Raw genomic sequence first — 21,537 nt, forward strand, 5'->3', positions numbered from 1 at the left:
TCATCTTTCCCAAACCTCGACACAAGAAGGGACACATCAAACCACATAACTGGGGGAACACTACTACATTTCTAGTTACTTTGGTATACACCCATTACCATAACTACCAATAGAATGGCAGTATGCTCTAGGTTTGAATGGAGGAAAAAAACAGGGGCAGGAAGTGCTCATTTGCTTATAAACAAACGAAAACGAAACGCAGCTTTCTCTCCAGAGCTTAGGTGGATTAAAGAAACACCGACAATTTGCTGGGCTCCCTCATTCATGTGCGTAAATATATTAACAAGGGAACTTGGAAAAAAATTAACTACCTGTGAGTTGGAAATTATATTTTAAACCCTGTATTGTTTAAATTCCTGTGGAAGTGTTAAACAATATCTGAAGAGACGGGGAACATGCTACTGACGATGTTAAAAACGTATCAAATCGCATCTAAAAAAAAGGTTTTCAAAATGCACAGGAATCCATTTCCAAGTGCAAACTGGTTCCCCAGGTAATTTGTCTAGTGGCATATCTTCTGCATCTACGTCAGTGGACGAGCCGTAGATCCCCTTTGTTTTTATACTGCAGGATGAAACTTACAAGGTGAGTTAAACAATGTTTAGGGCGATTGGCTGCCCCTGATGAACGTCATTGAAGAATATGAATGAAAGAGCTGATAAAGAGGAAAAATAAACGCATTTTGAGAGCAAATGTAGACTGTACTTACGCAATGTGGGAGGAAACTACTGAACATCGTAGCACAGTGAGCAGCTTGAGGTGACATGATGTCAACTGTGCAAAACTCAGGCACTGGCGTTAATTCTTGTCCATTTCCTTTCTGCCAAATATACAGGGCAATCTGACAAACACAGAGAAATAGTTCACAAAAAATGCATCTTTGCTATTATCTACACAACAGCATAATATGTACAATTGCCGAGATTCACCTCTCCGCAGGCAATATGGATCTATCTCGTTTCCCACAAAAAACTAAATGAAGGCGAGCAGCCTGATGACACCAAGCTGGTGAAAATCCATTTCGGTGAATTTCCGATAAAAGGAAAGCTTCCCTCAACCCTCCTCACACATCATTTTCTCAAAAGTGTTGAGCAATTACACACAAAAGAAAACCTAACAAGTGGGACTCATAGGATAGGCAAAAGACTCAATAAAATAAGTAAGGCGCAAGAAGACAGCACTAAGGCGAACAAGCAATCTAGGGCGTAGTTGAGGAAGGGAGTACTAGGGCCTGGGGGAGGGGCAGAGGGGTAGTAGGGCCATGTTCTAACCATGCTTAGATGTAAATGTATCCGGATACAGATATGCATAGACAAAGTGGGTATAGACAGGGTCAGAGACACACCGCTAAATGCAAGAAGAAATATACAGGGGTGTAAGCAGTTACTAAGGTATATGTATGGGGTGACATACTAGGGTACAGGTATAGGTAGATGCACTGGGGCATGTAGAGGTAGATATAAAAGGGAACAGTTAGTGACAGAGGTATTAAGCTACACCCAAGGCTTTAGGTAGAGGTACCAGGGGATAGGTATGTGTAGAGATTCTAGGGGATACGTAGGAAAATATGTGTTAAGGTACAGACAAGTTTAGAGGAGCTAGGTTGTAGGCATAGGTAAGGGTCATGGTACTAGGGTGTTGTAGCAGCACACCTATAAGAAGGTAGGTAGGCTTACACTTACTAGGTTACATGGACATAGGATGGGATTAAACAGTTTAGTGTTACGAGGGCAAAACTGTGATGCTGAAAGGAGGATGAGAGAGTAAAAAATAAAAAAAATAAAGAGGAGGGATGTGAATTTACCGTCCTGTACAAGCAGTCTACGGAGAGTAGGTGGAGAGAAGATTTTCCCCACATAAATATACCTATCAGGATAACTATGTGATCCTGTAAACAAAAAGAATGTTTAGGATTTTAAGGATTGGACAGCATGGGAATGCCATTTAGTTGGAAATAAAACAGCACACAGGGAAACGTTTCTCCACAACAAAATTTAAAGATGTTTCTTTCCAGAATCATACACAATCACCATATACTTGTTAGCGTAGTTTATAATCCTATAACGATTTAAAGGTAGCATAGGCAGGAAGAAAATGGGAGACTTGGTAAGGCAGGAGGTGATACAGGAGAAGTTAAGGAAGAAAATGATGGCTCAATAACAGTAAGAGAAAGTTACAGAGGAAATGACGTAGGGGCTAAGGGGAGGGAACGACAGAAAATAAGTAAAAGAAAGGGTGGGGAAATGAACAAAGAGAGAATAAATAGAGATAGGCACACCGTCATGTCCCCGAAGGCATGCGCAGAAGAGAAGGGGAGGGGTTAACGGAATGGGGATGAAAGACAGATTGAGGTATATACAAGAGAGAAAGATAGAAACTAATCATCATGAAACATAACTTTTAAACAAAGCCTTGAACGAACTAAAACTTCAAATCTTTCCCATCAGCTTCCATCCACCAGGGGCTAAATGTTTATAGAAAGTTACGGTTAGTAGTGGTCTCGAGGCATTTAACTCACTTTGTGGCTTGCAGCAGCCTCCACGGTTTCCTCTATCATTTTATATAGATTTTACTGGCGGCCTTTGTCTACCGTGTTACGGTTCTACATCTATGGCTGAAGGGGCGCTTACGTCAGGGAAATCACTATGGTTTTCTTCAGACACCAAATCCAAACCCCTACCATTCCTATTTTCTCTCATCAACTAGCACAATGACATAAACGCAAGTGTATTTCCTGCAAAGGTAGCATTATCGCTGACAGACATGAACAATAGTGATGTTTCCATGACCGATCCCACCTAAAACACATATTTATTTTAGGGCCTGATGTACAAAACATTGGTCGGAAAACTGCAACCAGTATTTTGGTGACCAGTGTCGAATTTTGTGAATTGAGCCATGTACTAGTAAATCGGTTTGCAAAAATCACCATTTGAAGTCAGTCCCATTCCAATCTACCTTATGAATACTAAGTTTGATTGAAAATTGCAACGTATCCTAATTGGATTCCATCACAGGACTGGTGGTCTCCTGAGGTAAGCAGACCACCAAGTCTGTGACTGCATTTAATTAAAGTAAACGTTTTTTAAAATGTACCCAGTTTTCCTTAAAGGTCACAGGGTTGCGTTTAGAAAGAGAAAGTTTACTTTACAAAAAGTATGTTTGAGAGTTGGTAGTGGTTCCCGTACCACCGACTACTCCCAACACAGAAATTGACACAAAACATCAACAGTTAAGGTGATGTCATAGTTAGGTACAGTAACAGGATCTTAGCTTACATTTAAAAAAACCTAGAAATTGACTGAAAAAACAAAGGTTAAAGTAACAATATAGTTTGCTGTTCAAATGAGTTAAAAGCTACTGCTTAAACACAAAAAAACACTGCAATTCACTTGTTATAGTTCAGTGAGCTAACTATAAACTGTGTCCTCCATGCTCTGTGCTCAGTGAAGTCATCAATTATGTCATTTAACATGTCATGAGGTATGTAATATGTGATGTCATAAGCAGTACAACACCTAACTATAAGGTTATTATAACCTTTGTTCTTTTCAGTGAATATATAGATAGGTGCATACCAAGCCAGTAAAAATTATTGCTATGCCAGTTAAACTAATGTGGCACAATAATAGTATCAATAATGGTACTTGTGCCAAGTGTGTTATTAAACACAGATTTACATATTTATTACTACAGTGGAGTGTGATTGACTTCAGAGAAAACTGCTTAATGAAACAAAAAGTCCATCCTATAAGCAATTTAAAGAAGAAATCAACCAGGGCCATGGTCACAAGGCTTTTAATGGTTTCATGTTACAGCACAATTTTATTTGCAGTGCTCTAGTTATGGCTAAACACCGTCCAGCGCCTCGAGACCCTCATTGGTGAGTAGCTGCACTTTACAAATATTGATTGATTGATTGACTGATTGTTTAAAACTATGGCACATAAAACACAGTATTCCATAACCCACACATGCAAATTTGCTGAGTGTCATATGCTGTTACCATTGTTGAGGGAGTTGAGAGGAGGAGCTGTATGACTTAATCGAGGCTTCACTTCTTGAAAGTCATAGCCCCTTGCACACACTCAACAATAGTAATAAATACCATCTCCATAAAATTTATTGTATTTTGAACATGGCTCTATATGACCCTTTAATTTATTTTTCAGGCCACAGGGACATGCCCCTCGTCCTGTACTGGCAGCTGCAAGCGAACATTTTCTTTCATGGCCAATGAATAAGAGCCTTCAAGCCTCAAACTTGATTCTGAGTTTATGGAGCCGAAAGCACGACAAAAGAAAAACACTCCTGTCCAATAAGGGGCCTTCATTTTTTCGATTTGAGCCCGTAAACAGCTTCTGAACTAATGGCCCAGGTATCTCTAACATTTAATCTCTCAATTCTAACTAATTCATTTTAACACTAATTTCTCAAACTCTGCTGAATGGATTTACACCAAAAGGCTGTCTCTTACCACTGTTATAGTTACCTCCAAGTTTGAAGTAATTCCACTCATCTGTTTTTTTCCGTGGTTCTGTGGTGGAGAACAATGTTTGCTATGGGAGTTAAAATGGTGAACACTGCTTTTAGGCCATACCTTCCAATCCCTATTCCCCCAACAAATGTCTCAGCTTTAAACTTACCACACTGAACCAAAACAGTATTTTGTTTGGGAGGGGGGATTTTTGTGCAGATTTGCCAAAGTTATTAGCAAAACAAGAAACGTCTAAACACTGGCCTAACCATAACTGCAGCCATTATAATTGACTCTGTAACATATACACAAACACAATGTATATGTGGCTGCCAATATATATATATGTATATATATATATGTATATATATATATATATATATACTGTATATATATACACATATAATATACATATACTGTTGGAGGATGGGTCATTAGTTGTGTGACCTACAAGTAAATAACTGCTGAATTTGACTGGTTTTGTACAAGTGAAATGTGAGCCTAACTATAACATCCCTGTAACCTTTGGATTTTTCAGCAAATTTATAAGGTTTTTTTAATGTTGTTTGCAAACTATAACATACCTGTAACCTTTGTTTTTTAAGTGAATTTCTAAGTTTTTTTTTATTTCATTTCCTAACTGTAACCACTAACCTTTGACAGTGAGTGTGTGAGTGAGTGCATAAGTGTTTCAGTAGGACTGTGAATGAGTGTGAGTGCGTCTGTGTGGGTCTGTGAGTGAGTGCATGAGTGTCTGAGTGGGTTTGTGAGTGGGTGTGTGTGTCTGACCAGGTCTGTGAGTTGGTGCATGAGTGTCTGAGTGGGTCTGTGAGTAGTTGCGTGAGCATTTAACTGGGTCTGTGAGTCGGTACATGAGTGTCTCAGTGGGTCTGTGAGTGGGTGCATCAAGGTCTGAGTGGGTGTATGAGTAGGGTCATGAGTGTCTTTGTGGATCAATTAGTGGGTGTGTGCATGTATGAGTGGCTCTGTCAGTGAGTGCATCAGAATTTGAGTGGGTCTGTGAGTGAGTGTGTGAGGGTCTGAGTGGGTGCATGAGCGTGAGTGGGTCTGTGAGTGGGTGCATGAGGGACGACTGGGTATGTGAGTGGCTGCATAAGTGTCTGAGTTCTACAGTGAGTGAATAAATTAGTTTATGAATGAGTAAATGTTTTTTTTTTTTGGGTCGCTGATATTCGAGAATTCGTCGCAACATTGCACTGGCGGTGTCATGCAGAGCGTTGCAACGTATTCATGGATAATGCGCATTGTGAAAAATAAATAATTTTATGGTCATAATTTCACCCTCAAACACCCTATATCAAAGCCCTGGGGTCAGGGTACCTCCACCCTGACTCATTATGCCACTTTTCATTTTATTTTTCAGCCCTGCAGAGTGTGTCCCTTTACCTAAAATGGCAGCAGCAACTTTCTGTTCAGGTTGCGGCCAGTCAATCACAGCGTTCCTAGTGTCACACACATTCACGAACATGCCGCGATCATTTCAAAAACATTGCGATGGATCTGTGGCCCTTTATTTCATCAATAATATCTTAAAAACAACAGAACGGATTTACACCATATATCTAAAAGCATAATCTGCAAACCAAAACCTACCTTTCTGCCAAGAGCTGTGCAATTCGGTCAAGCGGTTCTGGTTGTTGTCGTGTTCAAAACTACTATGGGAATGAACATGGGAAACGCATGTTTTTTTACCCTCTCTTTTTCTTGACCCCACTTGGCAGATCAACCGAAACTTTCGATGCATAACAAGAATCAACATCCCACTTTGTTTGGAAAATTTTGTCAAACGGTGCTAAAGATATAGGAAAGTCAAAAAACGCTTTTCCTATGGAAAGATGGTCCTAACTATAACTACTTACTGGCAATAGCCAGTGTAAATATACACACACTATAAAACAAAGGTTGAAGTAACATTATAGTTAGATGAAATTTCTACTTTAAACTAAAAAAAAACAGAGAAATTCACCAGTTATTGCTATCTCAGGCAACTATAAATCGTGCCCTATGGTAACTATAACTCGCGCTCCCACCATAATGTTTTCTAATCAATAATTTAATTGCAAATGTTGCAGTGATATTGTCAATTAAGTCAGAGATGTCATGAGTGATCTAATATGTGGGCTAATAGCAGTGCATGGTGAGGATGTGAGGAATAGTTATCTTAGGACATGAGTAGTTAATTGAGATAACTATAAATGGTTAATTTCTATGTTTTTTCAGTTTAAAACATTACGTTTCACCTACTTATAATGTTACTTTAAAATTTGTCTTTTCAGTGAATTTCTAGTTTTAAAAAAAATGTAAAGTAATATTTTATTACCATACGTAAAATCAAACCCCTGTTGTGCACGGCCTTTGACTGTGCGCAGCAGAGAGTTGGCCGCATGACCTGGCATGTGGGCAAGCCCTGCGGCCAAGCCCCAGCAGGCCGCAAACCCGACACCACGCGTGGCTTTTGGCTATGTACTGCTTTGGTGTGCCAGAAGAGCCTGGCCTGCGGCCACACCCTGCATCCACCCCCCTCATTGGGTGCCCACTTGCAGGCGCACATTTGACACCTCTGGGGATTCGCTCTGTGGATTCAGAGCTAGTCCCTGGAGGAATATAAATTCAAAACAATGGGGCAACCCAGAAAGTCGCAGGACCTGGGCATATTGCAGTACACATAACAAAATGTTCCTACAAAACCATATAAGGTATATAACCTAATTAATATACCACATTCCTTTATAGTGAACACAAACTTTTGAAAAAAGAGGAGGAAGGCATCAAAAATAAAAACAATTGAACCAGATCTATGCACAATCCCCTGTATGGAATGGAGTTGGATGTCAGCGATTGGTTGGATGCAGGGCCTGGCTACAAACCAGGACCAACTGCCATGTGCTGCAGAGGGTTGCCTGCCCTTGAGGGGTTGGATGGAGGCCAGGCCCTCCAGCCAACTCCAGTGCGCTAACAGTCACAGGGGTTGGAGTTACGTAAGATAATAAAATATTACTTTATGCTAAAAAAACAAATACAAGAAATTCACTGAAAAACAAAAGGTTAAAGTGACGTTACACTTCAGTGTGGTAATAATATCTTACTGTGCTTTAAAAAAACAATCTCAGATATTCACTGAAATATGGTTTTAAATTAACAAAACTACTGAAATTCACGAGTTATAGTTACTTCAAGTAACTATAACTTGTGCCCTAAAGTAATGAAATGGTTGCTTGCCAGTAGGAGAAGTTTTGCAGCATGAAGAGTTTTCTAGATTAACATGCTTTGCATTATTCTGCCAGTTAGTGGTTAGGTTCCCTTCCTATTTGCGACCGCATAACCATGCTGAGTTGCTTTGTGACCGCGAATGCGGTCCCAAACCAACTCGCAGTTACCACCAGTGTCACACTGGTGGTAACTCATTCGCAAAAGAGATGGGGTCCCCATGGGACCCCTTCCCCTTTGTGAATGGCGAAAAAAACGAAACCAAATGGTTTCGGAAGTTTTTCTTTTTGCAACTCGTTTTCCTTTAAGGAAAACGGGCTGCAAAAAGAAAAAAAAACTGCTTTATTGAACAAGCAGTCACGGACATGGAGGTCTGCTGACTACAGCAGGCCACCATCCCCGTGAGTGCAGGGACTCGCTATGGGGTCGCAAACTGCGACCCACCTCATTAATATTAATGAGGTGGGTCTTTGCGACCCCATAGCGAGTCGCAGAAGGTGTCTGAGACACCTTTCTGCATCCCATTTTGCGAGTTGCAATTTGCGAGTTGGTCAGACTCGCAATTTGCAAGTCGCAAAATTTTCCCTTCCTACATCTGGCCCTTAGTTTTGTAGCATGAATCCTTTTCTGCATTTATATGCGTTGCATTTAATTATGTAACGGCACCCCCTCCTTCGGGTTGGATGGGTTGAAAAAAGGTAGTATTTGCAAACAGATGTTGTAGTACCACCTGTGCCTCTTTGTCGGTTGAACGTCCACACGATAGTGTTTTGTGAGGAGTGAGGGTTTGCCCATGTTGCTGCTGTGCAGACTGTCTCCATAGGTACATTTTCTAGGAACACTAATGTGGCACCATTCTTTCTTGTTGACTGCGCCCTAAGGCGTGTGTATAGCGTCACCCCGCTTATGAGTAACATGTTTGTATTGCCTCTACAATCCATCTTGATAGTGCTCCCTTTGTTACTGGTGGCCTTTGCAAATTATACAAATCATTGGCTTACCATGCAAAATTCTTTAGTCTTTTAAAAATAGCATATCAAGGCCCTTCTTACATCCAATGTATGTAGGGATCTTTACATTTGTGTTTGTGGGCCCTTGAAGAGCAATGGTAGTTGTATGCTTTGATTTACATGGAAAATGCTGATTACCTTAGGTAGGAATTGTGGGTTGGTTCTGAGAACTACATTGTCCTTGTGTATTTGCAAGTATAGTTCCTGTATTGTTAGCAATTGCAACTCACTGACTCTTTACAGTGAAGTGCTAGCAATTAAGAAAGATGTTTCGTGCCTAGGTCTAAATGGTTTTGTCATTAATTGCGTTAATACTGTGTTTAGGTTCCACATTTGTTGTGGAACCGAACTATCTAATAAATTAGGTGAGATATGTTAATATTGTTTCAAGTGCTGTATTTGTTTCCATCTTATCGTTTTTTTGTGCACCAGTGAATATATATTTCCCATTTTGCTGCACAGCATGTTCTTATGGCAGGTTTTCTTGCCTCCCAAAGAATTTCCATTGTTCTGGTTGTCAGATGGTGTTCAAACTCTATGTATTCAGGTGCCATGCTGCCAGACTGAGTGTTGTATGTTCTGGATGGTACACCTTTTCCCCTTGCATTGATAGCATGTCCTTCCTTGTTTTGAATTTTATCATTTGTCCCTGGGCAATTCTAGCAGACCTGAGTACCAAGTCTGTTTGGCCCCTTGCAGGGCTATAAGGATCAGCTTCGTCCCTGGCTCTTTGGCTTTCTCCAGTACTTTCTGTATAAAGGGGATCAGTGGAAATGTGTAAGCAAATCTCCCTGACCAGTTTAGTGATAATGGATTCCCCTCTGACTGGTGGTGTGGAAACCTGGAGGCGAAGGTTTGGCATTTTGTGTTTTCCACTGTTGCAAACAGGTCTAATGTTGGTGTTTCCAAGGCCATGAATAACCTTTCCAGTGTTTCTTGATTCAGTTTCTATTTGTGTGAACTGATTTAGTGTCTGCTTAGTCTAACTGCCTCTGTGTTTTCATTTCCTGGTAGGTGGATGGTGAAGAGGCTGATCCACTTTGAAATCGCCAATGCCAAATTTGTTGCACTAGTTTGCGCAGTATGTGACTTTGTGCCTCCCTGCTTGTTCAGCTAGAACACAGCGGGTAGCTATTTGTATCGGCACAGTCTTCCTCGTGATGTGACTCTGAAAGGCTTTCAAGCTAGCAAGATGGTCTTCAGCTCCAGAAAGTTGATGTGTTTTAACACATCTGTTTTGTTCCTTAGTTTATGTATTTTAAGGTTTCCTGAATGTGTACCCCACCTTTTGTAGGATGCATCTGTCATGATGGTCACTGTGGGAGTTGGTGTCTTGAATGGTATTCCTAGGGTCACCTGTTTTGATTTTCACCATGGTGCTTCCCTTTGTATCCTTGCTTTGATAACCACTATATCCTCCCAACTCCCAGTAGATTGTAACCATTTGTTACCGATCCACTCTTGGAAAGTTTACATGTGCAGTAATGTGTTATAAGTGGTATGCATTATGCCATCATGCACAATACCTGTAGTTTCACGGCTGTCCTCACTGGCAAAGACAGCCCCATCTAGTAGAGGCAAAGTTGGCCTGCCATTGCTTCTAACCTCTTTGGGATAGGGTATGCTCTTGCAGTCCTCAAGTTTAGGGTTGTGCCTAGGAACATCTTTTCTTTTTCCAGATGGGATAATGATTTCTTGTGAATTATAGAGAACCCCAGTAGCTCTAGTGTTGGCATTACTGTTTGGCTGTCTCTTTTACATTTCTGCTTTGTCTTTGCTTTTACAAGACAGTCGTTCAGGTATGGATATACTGTACATGTATACCTTTGCTTCTTAAGTAAGCTGCTACAGCAGCAAGGCACTTTGTGAAGAAATGTGGGGCTGACTATATGCCCAAGGGAGCACTATGAACTTTGTCTAGTACCAATCTGAGATATTTTTGTGTCTCTGACTCGTAGGGAAATGTAGGTAGGCGTCCTTGAGATCTAGGGTTGGCATGTAATCTTGTTGTAAGAGTGGAATAACTTCTTGAAGTGCTGTTATTTTGAAGAGTTGAGTGCGAATGAATTTGTTTAAGAATCTGAGGTCTAGGATTGGTCTCAGAGTTAGGTCTTGTTTGGTAACCAGAAAGTAAGGTGATTAGTTTCCCTTGTTTCTTTCCCTTTGGGGCACTTTCTTGATAGTGTTCATTTGTAAGAGTTATTTTACATCTTTCCTAAATTGTGTGAGTTATTTTCTTGAAACTTCTTTTGGTGGTCTTTGAGGGGGTTCCTTGATTAATTCTAATCAATAACCATGATGTATCATGTTACAAATCCACTTGTCTGATGTTATTTCCTCCCACTTCCTTGGGAAATGTTTTATTCTGACTCCCACTGGTGTTTTGTGGGGGTCTCACTGGTGTGCTGTGTAACTGGCTTGTCGTTCCTCCATCCTCAAGGGATCTGGCCTCTTCCCTTTCCTCTTGCTCGAAAGGACTGTCTGGCAGGATGTTGCCATTGTTGATAAGACACTTGTTGTGTGCCCTGGAGGGAGCTGCTCTGTGCCTGTCGTTTCTGCTAGCCCTGTGGGAACCGTTTGCTACCTGCTGGAGTTCCTTGTTGAGTTTCCAACTCTCCTGAATGGTCCCCCTGAACTGTAGGCTCCCTTGGCCGTGTCATTGTCCTTTTTGATTTGTTCTAATAACTTGTCCACTGCTTGACCAAACAGGGTATCTCCTGTGGATGGCATGCTTATGATTGATGCCTGAACCTCTGGTTTCAGAATGACACTCTTAGCCAGGCGTGCATCCTCAAAGTGATACTGATTCACATCTGCCTGCTGGCAGTATCATCCACATCCAGAGTTGATTTAGGGCAGGTGCTCTCAATGTAACGCCCTTCCTGCATGATTGCCTCGGTCCTCTTCTTGTATTCCCCAGGACAGTGCTGCATAAGGGATTCCATCTCATTCCACTGCTGATGGATATATTGGTTTAGCAATGCATTGGAGTTAGTAATGCGCCACAGAGTTGAGGTCTCTCTTTCTCTCCTTTTTGGTTGGGTAGTCCGGTGAGGTAGGGGTACAGTTTTGTTTTCTAGCAGTTTAGTTATTATTATAGAGTCTGCTGGAGCATTGCCCTGTGTGTACCTAGGGTCTTCGTCTTGAAGGGTTTTTCTTAACTCTTGGTGTGACTGCTTTGGCTGTTACAGGTTCTTTGAAAGCCTCCTTTCCCCTGGTCCTGAATGCTTGGTAGTATTGGTACGTACAAATTATCTTTGTGAGCAAGCATTAGTGTCTATAAAAGAAAGCAAGTGCCTCCTTTGCCCTCTTCCAGTTGTACCCCATATGTATCAGCAGCTCTTTTGTTAAGGCTATTGTGCAATGAGAGGTCATCAGGGTGATGGCCTCAAGGGGTATTTGTGCACTCCTTCTTCTAGGGAATCAGTCTCTATTTCGACCCATGACTGGTCATCAGAGCTCCCTGCGCCTTAGGTTTTTTCTGCATAAAAGAACTCCTTGGGTTCTTCCTTCTGTAGCACCAGTGTTACTGGAGCTGTGGTCATCTTCAACATTGAGGGTCATTGACGGTTTTGTTAGAATTCAGAATTCTTTTAGGGACTCGTTGAATTTGCATTTTCTTTGAAGGAGTGCTGTCATTTTGGCCTCCAACCTTTTCTTCTTTTTCTCGACCTCCTGTGCCTTCATTTTGGAGTTGAGCATTGGTGAAGGCCTCTTCTTTGTCATTGATGGGTCTATTGAGGTTTTAGTTCCCTCCTTCGACCTCTCTCGCACGATGCCTTTCAGCGTTCTCTTTTTGGCATCCGACGCTGCCGCCTTATTTGCCTGTTTCTTCTAGGCACCCTTAGCATATGTCTCGGCATCTGACTTCCCACCATGTGCAGTTTTGGCTTCCATGACATAGCCATCATCGCAGCTAGACAGGCCTAGCTCCTTCAGCGATACCTATGATCTTTGGGGGCCATAGTGTGTTGCTACAGTCTTTGTCTACAGCGTGTCCTCAAGGTCTTTGACACAAATGCAGTGCAGGCCTCGCAATCACCAGGAAGGGTGGGTCAAGGAGAGTCCCCTTCTCTCTCATTATCGACTTGATGATATTCGGGTGAAAAGTTGAAAAAATATACAAAGAAATTTTGGAAGTCCTCCATTGCTTCCAGACCCAACAGCAGAAAAAGAATCTGAAGATGGCTACTACACACACAAACACGTGGGGAGGAGCCGCCTGGCATCACAAAGGGGACAGGCATAACACCAAAGGGTGGTCTATCATGCCCACAACTTAAAAAAGAAGGAAGAAGGACCATTCTGGGCCCCACCACTAGATGGCAGAATAATGCAAACCTTGTGAATCCAGAAAAGGATTCATGCTGCAAAACTATATTTTGTGCCCTTAATAAGCTCTGATTATGACCTAACGTTACATCACTCACATGCTGTATAACACCACAGATAACATCACTGCAACATCTGAAACAACATCATTGATGATTCCAATATACATGGCGGGGTACGAGTTATAGTTACTTCAGGGCATGAGTTATAGCTGTCAAAACTAAATATAACTTGTGTCCTAAAGTACCTATAATTGTGCTTTCGCTATGCACAGCTTTGTCATTAATAATGTAATTTCAAATCCTGCAATGATGTTATCAATGATATAGTAGAACATTTCATGAGTGATATATTATGTGGCATAATAAACTGTGCATGGATAAGGCGGGAGCTATAGTTACTTTAGGTCACAAGTTTTAGTTAAAATAGATAACTATGACTGGTGACTTCCAGTTTTTAAAGTTTTTTTTTAGTTTAAAACATTACGCTGTTATTTAAATTTTCACTGAACTGTAACGTTACTTTAACCCTTGGCTTTTTCAGTGAACTTCTAAGTTTTTTTTATTATAAGGTAAGATACAATTCTTAAAAATACCATCATTTTAACATTTGGTTTTCTCCGTGAATTTTTTGAGTTTTTTAATGTAAAGTAATTGTTTAATATCATATGTAAAGCCAACACCCACCCATGCACAACCTCTAGCATGTGGCATAGAATTTGTTTGCAGGGCCTGGCTTCAGGCCAGACCCTGCATCCAGTCGTCGTTGGCAAGCAACCCCGCGCCATGCACTGCCTTCTGGCATATGCATCGTGTGGTTAGTCTCACAAGTCCTGGCCGCACTCAGGTAAACTTACTGTCTTTGTCAAAGTGTCACAACACCAAAATATAAAAAAAAGTGAGCCTACTTTCTCAACGGGTGAGCATATAAAAATATATATATATAGACAAAGCAAATCTATTAGCTCTTTCCAAACATCAGCAGTATTTTCAATCTAATGTATACTTTAGTAATTCACACAATGCAATGTATGAAAATGTTTAATACAGTTTTAAATAAAATAAAATATGTATTTGAGTCTCTCTTTTAACATTTGTTTTAATATTGCATTTTGTGGACTAAAAATTTAAGACTCAGAGGCATTAGTTTTCTTTTAAATAAAACCAATGCATCTCCGAGTCTTCTTTTAATATTTTTCAGCCTACAAATTGTAATCATAAAAACAGCTATGAGGGCCCTGCACTCAAGCTGAACAGCACAGAGATCCAGCTAGGAGTGCTTTAAAGAAATCTGGTGAGTTATCTTTGGGTCATGGATTTAATGACTCAGGAGACTTACTTTTTTTTATGTTGCCTGGGGGCTGCTGCACTGCTTGCAGCACCAATAACATTAAAAAAAGTGTGGTGGTGCCCATGCCCCTTGCAGAGACACTACAAAGCTAAGTATAAAATAATAATAATGTAAATAGCTCTCACAGGCATTATGGGGTGCTCCTTCATGTAACAGTGAATAATAAATGAGTGGCTTTTGTAACTCATTTATTATTCATTTTTTCTTTTTTAAATTAGATTTGTGGTGTTCCTGTATCCACCCGGGACACCAACATGTTTGTTTTTGTTGGGGGCTGTGGGTCGAGCCCCGTGGCCCCAGCTAGCCTCCCTTGCGAGAGCTGGTCATTTTTTCTTTTTTAGGTGGGTGCCCTGGTTCCCACTTGGGCCACACGCAATGTAAGGAGTTGTGGGGGCTGTGGGGAGAGCCCCAAGGCCCCACCCCATCCCATCCCTATTTGGCTCCCCAGACAGCCCTATACCGGATGCTAGTGGGAGCCCTTTATTCCTGCCCAGGCTGCAGCAAAGTTGAGTTTCCTGCTCAGGAGAGTGGAGGCGGGGTATGCCAGCACTCTCCTGGCAGGGAACCAGTGTATCCTGGGGGTAGGATCCCTGGGACACTGTGAATTAATGCACCACGGGGAATGGATACCTGCATGGAGAGGGGGGTTTTGAAGAAATCTGGCTCAGGGGGACGGAATCCCACAGGCTGAGTAGTGGCTTGGGGAAGGGGTCACTTGCCCCTCCCCTTTATTTAATATTTTCCCTTGGAATGAGGTCCACAATAGTGGCTCAGGGAGATGGGGTGCATGCCCCTTCCCCTTTATTTGATATTTGGTTACAGGAGATGGGATCCATAGCTTAGTAGTGGCTTGGAGAGGGTAGGCCACATGCCCCCACCCCCACCCCCTTCAATTTGCCTTTGGCCCTGGAGGATGGGGTTCCTGAGGGCCAAGAGTGGCTTGGGGAATGAGGCCACATTCCCCCTCCTTTTTGATTTGCCTTTGGCCTTGGGGGATGGAGTCCCTGGGGCTCAATAGTGGATCGTGGAGAGGGGGTTGCATGTCCCCTCCCCTTTAATTTGCCTTTAGCCCTGGAGGATGCGGTCCCAAGGGCCCAAGAGTGGCTCATTGAGGTGAGGGTTTGTGCAAGCCCCCCTCCCCAAATAGTTTAAAATAATGACCCTCGGGCACTGTCCATGCCAGGGGTCATAATTTTTCAAATGAAAAACAATAAGGCCAGTGTTTTTCTTTTTTGGCGCAATCCCACCGAAGTCCCACAGTATCCTTACCCTGCCCCCTTATATCTTTTTAAAAAAAACAATCTCAAGACAGGAGACTAAGGGCTATATGTACGAACACATTTTCCCATTGACACAGAATGGGAAAAACCATTTGCTACATCTGGCCCTAAGTCCCCAAATCCTGTAATGGCTACCGCAACATTTTGTTTCATGTTGCAGCCAGCCAATTAGAGCACTTGCTCCTGCAGGAGCCTTATCTATATATATATCTGTGGGACTCCGGATCCTCCAAACCCTAAATGTGGAAGAATATCACTTCTGGACTGTTTAAATGGACCTCAAACTGAAACCCTGTTTAACCAAGAAAGTATGCATGATGCATCAACATTTTCAACGTACAGAATGTTCAAATGCCCGTATCAGTAAATGTGCATTGCAGAATGCAAAAAGGGAGGTTGCATACAACACTTGAAACTGAGAAAATAAGTATTGACAAACACTAGGCAATAATTAGTATATTCTAAAGGTGAAATTGATAGCAACTGTGGTAGTCTGGCAAAAAAAACCTGTCTTACCTCATGCTTCAAGTCAATGGTGAAATCAGATTTCAGTGGTTCATCTTCCAGAAGGCTTGCAAGCCTATAAAATAATAAAGAAGCATGATTGGCTTCTACATCTTACATTTGTCAAACTGAATCACTAATGAGCCATCTGAGTTTACCATATTGTTGGAGCCATCACGCAGAGGGAACAAATCTGACAGGTAATGGGTGAAGTTCTCAAAACTATCTTTTTAAGTCATTTTTTAATCAACTGCAGAGCCTTATGATCATTAGTTGTATTTCTCACATTACACACAAAAAAGAACAATGAAAACAAATATACAACAGAACTTTACACCCACATTTCTTTTATTCTTTTAGCGAAACCTTAAAGAAATAGTCACATGCATAAAAAAACACTTCTGTTTGATTACAGTCATAACTTAAAACACGAGTCCCACCAATTTTGTACATTTTAGACAGTGAAACATTTATTTAGGATATACAGAGATTAACCAAAAGGTTAAGCCCAATACATAAAAAGTTCAGTAAGGTAGAATGTAAAGGTTGTGGGGTAAATAATATCTACTATAGTATGTGCTTCATTGTTGGGTTTTCATTTTTACACTCATTTTCCCAAAGAATTACAAGATTATAAATAATTACAAACGTTCTGTTGTGACCTGCCAAACTATTTAATCCGATTCAATGCACTTCAATGAAAATTCTGAGGTAGACCAACACCTCACAGCCAGAAGACTCTTCTTACAATATTGAGAGATTGAGAGGTATGGGAATTAAATATAAAGAAGTGTTCCCCAAGATCGTTAGATAGTGCCCCACGGGGTTCACCCCTGAATCATACTCAATGTTGTGTGTTTCGTGGAGTAAATATGATTTATCCTTAAACTATGAAAGCTAGTCAGCATTAAGCAGTGGATTAATATAATATAGATTCAGCCAGTCTAGCTCATGATACGCCTGTATCGTGGCTAGACTAGTCTAATCTAGAAGCTATTATTAGCATTCGAAAACCTAACAATGAGGAAGTCTGTACCACTGCAGAAGAGGCAAAATCCTCTTATATATAGATGATACTATGCTTACTTTGACAGAACCAGAGAAATCACTGCCAGCTCCCATCGTCTGGATAAGAGTCATTTTTCAGTTTCTCCGGATACACTACTGTATTAATTTGACAACATGTGAGGTGCTCATGATGTCACGTATCACCACCATAGCGGCACTTGAAGGACACAATTTCAAATTGGTTAGGCACAATCTTAAAAAACTTGATGCATTATGAAACTCAGCTTTGGATGACCTGGTCCGTGATAACAAACCCTCTAATTTAATAAATGAATTATTATTTTATTAGGCCATTCATCATTCTGGGGCAGAGTTCAATTGTTTAAAATTGTAATAGCTTCCCAATTTAATTACACTTTGAGTATGCCCCCTCTTTCGATCTCTCCTCGCCCACTATGTAAAATTGACATTGAAATCAAAATATTTTCTCTGGAGCAGAGACGCACTGGGTGAGACCTTCAAAGTTATACACTCACACTACAGCAGGAGGGCTCTGATATCCAAACATAGAAACATACCACATGGTACAGCATGTCTCAACTAACTTATATCATGAAAAAGTCCACATATCTCTCTTCTAATGGACCAAGGGAGACCTAACTAATTTGATAGAGCATTTTTGAGATAGAAGACTTATGTGTGACCTGATCCCTACTGACAACTTGAACATCTGAACATAGATCCATGAAGACAGATCTACACCTCCACTCCAAAGCTTCATTCTAGCATAATGCAAAAGTGAAAATAGGTTGATGCTCGATACCTTGAAGAGAAAGGGGTGCCAAAGGGATTATGATAATAGATTAAATGGTCTCTCATGGTGCTTTTCTCACTTTTGAGGAACTGACCCTTGCACATGGAACAGGTGAAGGCCAACGTTAGTGCTTCCAACAATTGACACATTGATTATCATGAGTTCTAGGTACCGCCCTGTAACCATTACCAATTTTTCTCATTTATTAATACATCAAGATGGATGTGGCGGTCCCACAAGTCCATAATGTTGGACCTATGCAATACAGAAATCACAGAGATATATTCAATTTATACACTGCAAATACTCCGAAGTAGATAGACAGCTAACCTTTCCATTGAATATTCAGAAGATGAAAGGGTCTTGCCAAAAGAGACACATGGCCGAGGATTATGTGAATCTGACTCAATTTCACATTTTATAAACTACTGAACACTATCTTTTGGCCAGAAGTCTAAGACACACTGTCTACATACAGTTTTACACCGTTCTGATACTAATGGATGATCTCTATGATATTCCAGCAAAGGTGGATGGCTACCTCACTGGCAGTGGACAAGGTTTGTTTCCTTCACCACTGGAAATACAGAATACCACATGCACATAAGGAATGGCTAGCAGAACCTTTTCGATCTGCCCCATACAAAAGACTGATCTAGAGACTACAGGATTCCATAAACCTTTTTGAGAGAATGTGGGAGGTTACTGGATTCCAGGTAGTACTCGGATGATTACCACATAGTTGAACTCACTCAGATCTTTACACTACACACCCTAATCATATTTCATTTAGTTAATTAAAGTCAGAAGAGAGGTGTCACCTCAATATTTTCTAATCACATTCTACTCCAATTATTGCACCACACTGGAATATGAACCTGAGTTACTTTCCTCTCCTTTAATCACTCCGTTTTCATTTCCAATGCATTGCAACTGTTTTCTATGGTTTGTTTGCACCTAGATGCTAACTATGATTGGATTATTCTGAAAAATTATAGCAATGGTACTGATTATTCCAAATCCTAACAACAATGTGCAGTATGGGACAACATGTATTCATATTTCTAGACGTTACACAGATAAGAATATGCACATTAAAAATTGCAATAAATACTTATTTTGAAAAAGAAAAGTGTTCTCTACCGATTTTCAATGAACTTCAGCTTTCCTAATTTCTGCTTTGGATTTCTGACCCAGAGCCCCAAAGGGCCAAGGTGCTGACTGTGAAGCTTGCTTATTCCTATGAAGCATCCCTCCTTAGGGTGGAGCGTGCATAAGGTTCTGAAACAGAGTATGCAGAGGCCTGGCTGGAAGAATTTAATTGGACAAGTTAAAAGCCACCTAGGACTGGAAGCGAATAGCTGTAACCATAGCTGCAACCTCCTGCAACCGTGGAAAGTGGAGCAGAATCTGAGAAGCCAGCCATTGAGTAGTTTCCTTATTGTCAAAGTAGCATTGGTATTGGAACATGTCAAAAACGTTGGCCTTCGGGAAAAACTCTACTTCTGGAGGACAACCTGCCTAGTCGCCACACAAAAAAAGATTCAACTTAGGTGCCTTTGTTCTCACTCTGAATTTTGAAGCAGGACATTCACTTTGCTGATGCAAGCATGTCGATCACTAACGGGCAACTCTGAAATCTTCCATCTAATCTAGTTCAATGGTGAATAAGCAAAAGAGGGAACTCGATCCCAGCCATCTAATTAGAAATCCCTATAACATTTATTGTTTGTATTTCACAGAGTTAAATACTGAATGACTTTTTCCTAATGTTTTCTTATTGGACAGGCTTATGTTTTATTTCTGTTATTTGATGGCTATATCCAATTTGCTTCATTGTTGTGACTTTTTCTTATTGAATATTTAATCTTTCATCTTTTGAACTGGGTTGGTATGGAACTCTTAAGCTCTCTGTTACTTTTGGGCTGCTAGTTGTACAGATAGCCAGCCCATGAACATGTTTTGTGTTGTGTGCTGTCCTTTGACCCTCTGCTTGTTTCTTTTTAAAACCCTTCCTTTCATGTGGAAGCCTTGATCCATAGGGTGAAGGCTTGACTAAGACTAGTGTCTCTTTTTACATTGTACATAAATAGTGCTGGGAGTGGTTGGTGTTCTAGTAGTAGAGGCAAGCAAAACAAAAATTCTCTTTACTATTGTTTCTTGCCGAGTTGGAGGGTCATGCATTTTGGCTGTTTCAAGAAGTGAATTATTTGAGTTCATCCGTGAAGCTTGGCTTAAGTCATATTAGCTGCTTTTAACTACACTGTACTCCCAGCCTCATGCAGGCAACATAGAAGGCGTACCAGCCCCAAACCGCCTCAAAACTGCCCTTGTGTTTCTTTTCATCCATCATGTCAGCATCCACACCCAAATAGCTTTGATTTCTCTCACTGCACCGTTGGCTCTACTTTCAGTCCAACTTACTCACAAGCCCCTAGAGCATATATTGTTTGAGGCCCCACATGGTAGTACGCAGCCAGCCGCATTCGTGTGCTAGCAATGTTTTTTTAACCAGTTCATGAACTCATCATTAAATATATTATATAAACAATATTCTACGATTAATAATATATATATATATAACTAATATGAACCAACTTTATCCATTGTTTTTTAACTATCGATCAACAAAACTCTGCTACGAAATCTTAGAGGAAAACAAATGTTGAGGTGCTTCCTTTTAACACTATCCTCCTTAAGCAATGTAAACGCAACTTTATAGGATCAACATTTTCAGTATGTTAACTTTGAACCCTATTTTGTGCAGCTTCATTAAACAAGGCCAAAGTCATTTGCATCAAAAAAGTTTTTTTTGTATGGACTAGAGTTCTCCGCTGTAACTACTCATCAAGGTGCATCGAATATAAATGCACAGTTCAGCAATAATGTGATTGCGCTTTGAGTGGAAGCATAATAAAACATCACAATTAGGATGTTAGATTCTGTTGAAAATGATTTGCACTAAATAAAAAAGTCCCTCAGCTCCCATTAGTTTAACTACAATTAGCACATACCGTGGAAATATCATGCAATAGTGTTGTGCATGAAAAGGAGTTAGAGATACCGGTTACATCTTGGAAGAATGACAGACAAAATAAAAGGAAAATGTTGTTTCTAATCTGAAATATACGTCTCCAAGCAGACATACACACAGTCAACAATACTTATGTAGTAGTTAGCTAGGTCATCTTGAGTAAAGATTTCCACTCCTTAATGAATTATGAAAGATCACACCCTCGCTCTGCACACTGGCCAATATGGTACATTTGTTTAAGACTGTATTGAGTAGGAATTCTGCATTGGTAGTATTCTTGCCAAACCTGCACTGTGCATTTTTCAGAAGTCAGAATCTTTCCCAGACAAGGAACAGCCTCTCTAGACCTGGATAGGTACATGGTTTGAGATAAGGTTCTGCTTCTATCATGCAAGAAGAACAATTTAAAACAGTGAGTGCACAGGCTTGTGAACTGATCAGGTTTACCTAAAAAAGTTAGTTATTGTTTTAAGTTTGCTAACGACTACATTTTGAACTGC

The 21,537-nt window shown here is 40.7% G+C and overlaps 1 protein-coding gene across 1 annotated transcript in view; it reads right to left on the reverse strand.

Annotated features, from left to right (window-relative positions):
• B3GLCT (beta 3-glucosyltransferase) overlaps positions 1-21,537 on the reverse strand; it is a 902,740-nt gene that overhangs the window by 317,730 nt on the left and 563,473 nt on the right. The window contains exons 8-9 of the mRNA XM_069205575.1: positions 16,194-16,257; positions 710-841 (exon numbers count right to left, since the gene is read on the reverse strand). Coding sequence (XP_069061676.1) covers positions 710-841; positions 16,194-16,257 — 196 coding nt within the window. The remainder of the gene's footprint in view (positions 1-709; positions 842-16,193; positions 16,258-21,537) is intronic.

The sequence above is a fragment of the Pleurodeles waltl genome, chromosome 8 (genome assembly GCF_031143425.1).
Source record: "Pleurodeles waltl isolate 20211129_DDA chromosome 8, aPleWal1.hap1.20221129, whole genome shotgun sequence".
NCBI classification, from domain to species: domain Eukaryota; kingdom Metazoa; phylum Chordata; class Amphibia; order Caudata; family Salamandridae; genus Pleurodeles; species Pleurodeles waltl.